The sequence below is a fragment of the Boleophthalmus pectinirostris genome, unplaced genomic scaffold (assembly GCF_026225935.1).
Source record: "Boleophthalmus pectinirostris isolate CB_2022bp ecotype Guang Dong unplaced genomic scaffold, ASM2622593v1 HiC_scaffold_12, whole genome shotgun sequence".
NCBI classification, from domain to species: domain Eukaryota; kingdom Metazoa; phylum Chordata; class Actinopteri; order Gobiiformes; family Gobiidae; genus Boleophthalmus; species Boleophthalmus pectinirostris.
The window spans coordinates 40,348,885-40,351,384 of record NW_026571018.1 but is presented as its reverse complement, the minus strand read 5'-3'; the positions used below and the strand labels follow the sequence as shown (position 1 = coordinate 40,351,384).

Genomic DNA, 2,500 nt, shown 5'->3' with positions numbered 1-2,500 from the left:
GATTTTTATTTTTAACGAGGAGTCAGACAGACACTGAGGATTTCATCAACCAAGTGTCTTTTTTTTCACAGTCCAACTGTTTTTGTCACATGCAGAAATAAAATTCTGAGTTGATTTCATAAATGTGACTCTGGTCTTTCACACGGAGCCACGGGGAAAACGATGATCTGCCGAGTTCTTTGTGGCTCCGGGTTTTTTCTTTCCAAACGGCTCCAGGAGGATTCAAGGCTCCGCCGCTTTAAACGCTCTTTCAACTAAATAAAGGTCAAATAAAGTTTTTCTCTCGTGTTTTTCTTTGTCTCTTTAGTGCAGGTTTGGTCTGGTGCACTTCACGGTTGCTGCGGTAACGTTTATGGAATTCCCCGATGTGACGTCACGAAATCCAACCAGGAAGAAGAATTTTTTTTAAATGCAGAAACAAACTGACCAAACTCTTGAATAAAATCTTAATCTTAACTCGGTGGATTATTGGTCTGATGTAAACCGAGAAGCGCAGAGGAAAGGAACTCGGAACCAAATCTGACACAGAAGCTCTCGGACTTCATGTGTTCTGTGCACGCTCCTCCTTTTAAATCAATCAATAAAATAATAAAAAATAATAATAATAAATAAATATATATAAAAATAAATACAAAAACAAATAATAACAATAATTATAATAAAATAATAATTAAATAAATATATATGAAAATAAATAAATAAATATAACAATAATAATAATAATAATGATGAGGTTGTTGTGGTGAATGTGGCGCTCCTCACCTCAATAAATAAAATAAAATAATAATAATAATAACAATAATAATAAATAAATAAATAAAAATAAATAAATATATAAATAAATCCTCACCTCCTTTCCGCTCGCTCCTTCTTCTTCAGAGCCGTGTCCAGGTTTTGCAGAGCCTCGTCCAACTTGTCACACAGTTGTTTCTAAAGAGAACAGGAAACAGGGCGTCAGGGGGCGTCAGGGGCGTCAGGGGGCGTCAGGGGCGTCAGGGGCGTCAGGGGGCGTCAGGGGCGTCAGGGGGCGTCAGGGGGCGGGCGTCAGGGGGCGTCAGGGGCGTCAGGGGCGTCAGGGGGCGTCAGGGGGCGTCAGGGGGCGTCAGGGGCGTCAGGGGGGGCGTCAGGGGCGTCAGGGGGCGTCAGGGGGCGTCAGGGGGCGTCAGGGGGTCAGGGGGCATCAGGGGGCGTCAGGGGGCGTCAGGGGGCGTCAGGGGCGTCAGGGGCGTCAGGGGGCAGTCAGGGGGCATCAGGGGCGTCAGGGGGCAGTCAGGGGCGTCAGGGGGCATCAGTCAGGGGGCGTCAGGGGCGTCAGGGGCGTCAGGGGGCGTCAGGGGCGTCAGGGGGCGTCAGGGGGCGTCAGGGGCGTCAGGGGCGTCAGGGGCATCAGGGGCGTCAGGGGCAGGGTCAGGGGTCAGGGGGCGTCAGGGGCGTCAGGGGGCGTCAGGGGCAGGGGCGTCAGGGGCGTCAGGGGCAGTCAGGGGCGTCAGGGCGTCAGGGGCGTCAGGGGGCGTCAGGGGGCATCAGGGGGGGGGCGTCAGGGGGCGTCAGGGGCGTCAGGGGTCAGGGGCGTCAGGGGCGTCATCAGGGGCGTCAGGGGCGTCAGGGGGTCAGGGGTCAGGGGGGCATCAGGGGGCATCAGGGGGCATCAGGGGGCGTCAGGGGGGCATCAGGGGCGTCAGGGGCAGCGTCAGGGGCTCAGGGGCGTCAGGGGCGTCAGGGGGCGTCAGGGGCGTCAGGGGGCATCAGGGGGCATCAGGGGGCATCAGGGGCAGGGCGTCAGGGGGCATCAAGGGGGCATCAGGGGGCATCAGGGGCGTCAGGGGCATCAGGGGGCGTCAGGGGCAGGGGCGTCAGGGGGCGTCAGGGGGCATCAGGGGGCGTCAGGGGCGTCAGGGGCATCAGGGGCATCAGGGGGCGTCAGGGGCGTCAGGGGCGTCAGGGGGTCAGGGGCAGGGGGCAGGGGGGCATCAGGGGCGTCAGGGGCATCAGGGGCGTCAGGGGGGGGGCGTCAGGGGCGGGGCGTCAGGGGCGTCAGGGGCATCAGGGGCATCAGGGGGCATCAGGGGCGTCAGGGGCGTCAGGGGCGTCAGGGGCATCAGTCAGGGGGCGTCAGGGGCGTCAGGGGCGTCAGGGGGCAGGGGCGTCAGGGGGCATCAGGGGCGTCAGGGGGCATCAGGGGCGTCAGGGGCGTCAGGGGCATCAGAGGGCGTCAGGGGCGTCAGGGGGGCGTCAGGGGCGTCAGGGGCATCAGGGGCGTCAGGGGCGTCAGGGGGCGTCAGGGGCGTCAGGGGGCGTCAGGGGGGCGTCAGGGGGCGTCAGGGGGCGTCAGGGGCCATCAGGGGGCGTCAGGGGCGTCAGGGGCATCAGGGGCGTCAGGGGGTCAGGGGCGTCAGGGGCGTCAGGGGCGTCAGGGGCAGGGCTCAGGGGTCAGGGGCGTCAGGGCGTCAGGGGGCGTCAGGGGGCGTCAGGGGGCGTCAGGGGGCGTCAGGGGCGTCAG

At 60.2% G+C, this 2,500-nt stretch overlaps 1 protein-coding gene across 1 annotated transcript in view; it reads right to left on the bottom strand.

Moving 5' to 3' along the window:
* Positions 1-2,500, bottom strand: part of LOC110172202 (remodeling and spacing factor 1-like) — a 40,600-nt gene that overhangs the window by 13,601 nt on the left and 24,499 nt on the right. The window contains exon 9 of the mRNA XM_055148960.1: positions 851-930. Within this exon, the coding sequence (XP_055004935.1) occupies positions 851-930 (80 nt within the window). The remainder of the gene's footprint in view (positions 1-850; positions 931-2,500) is intronic.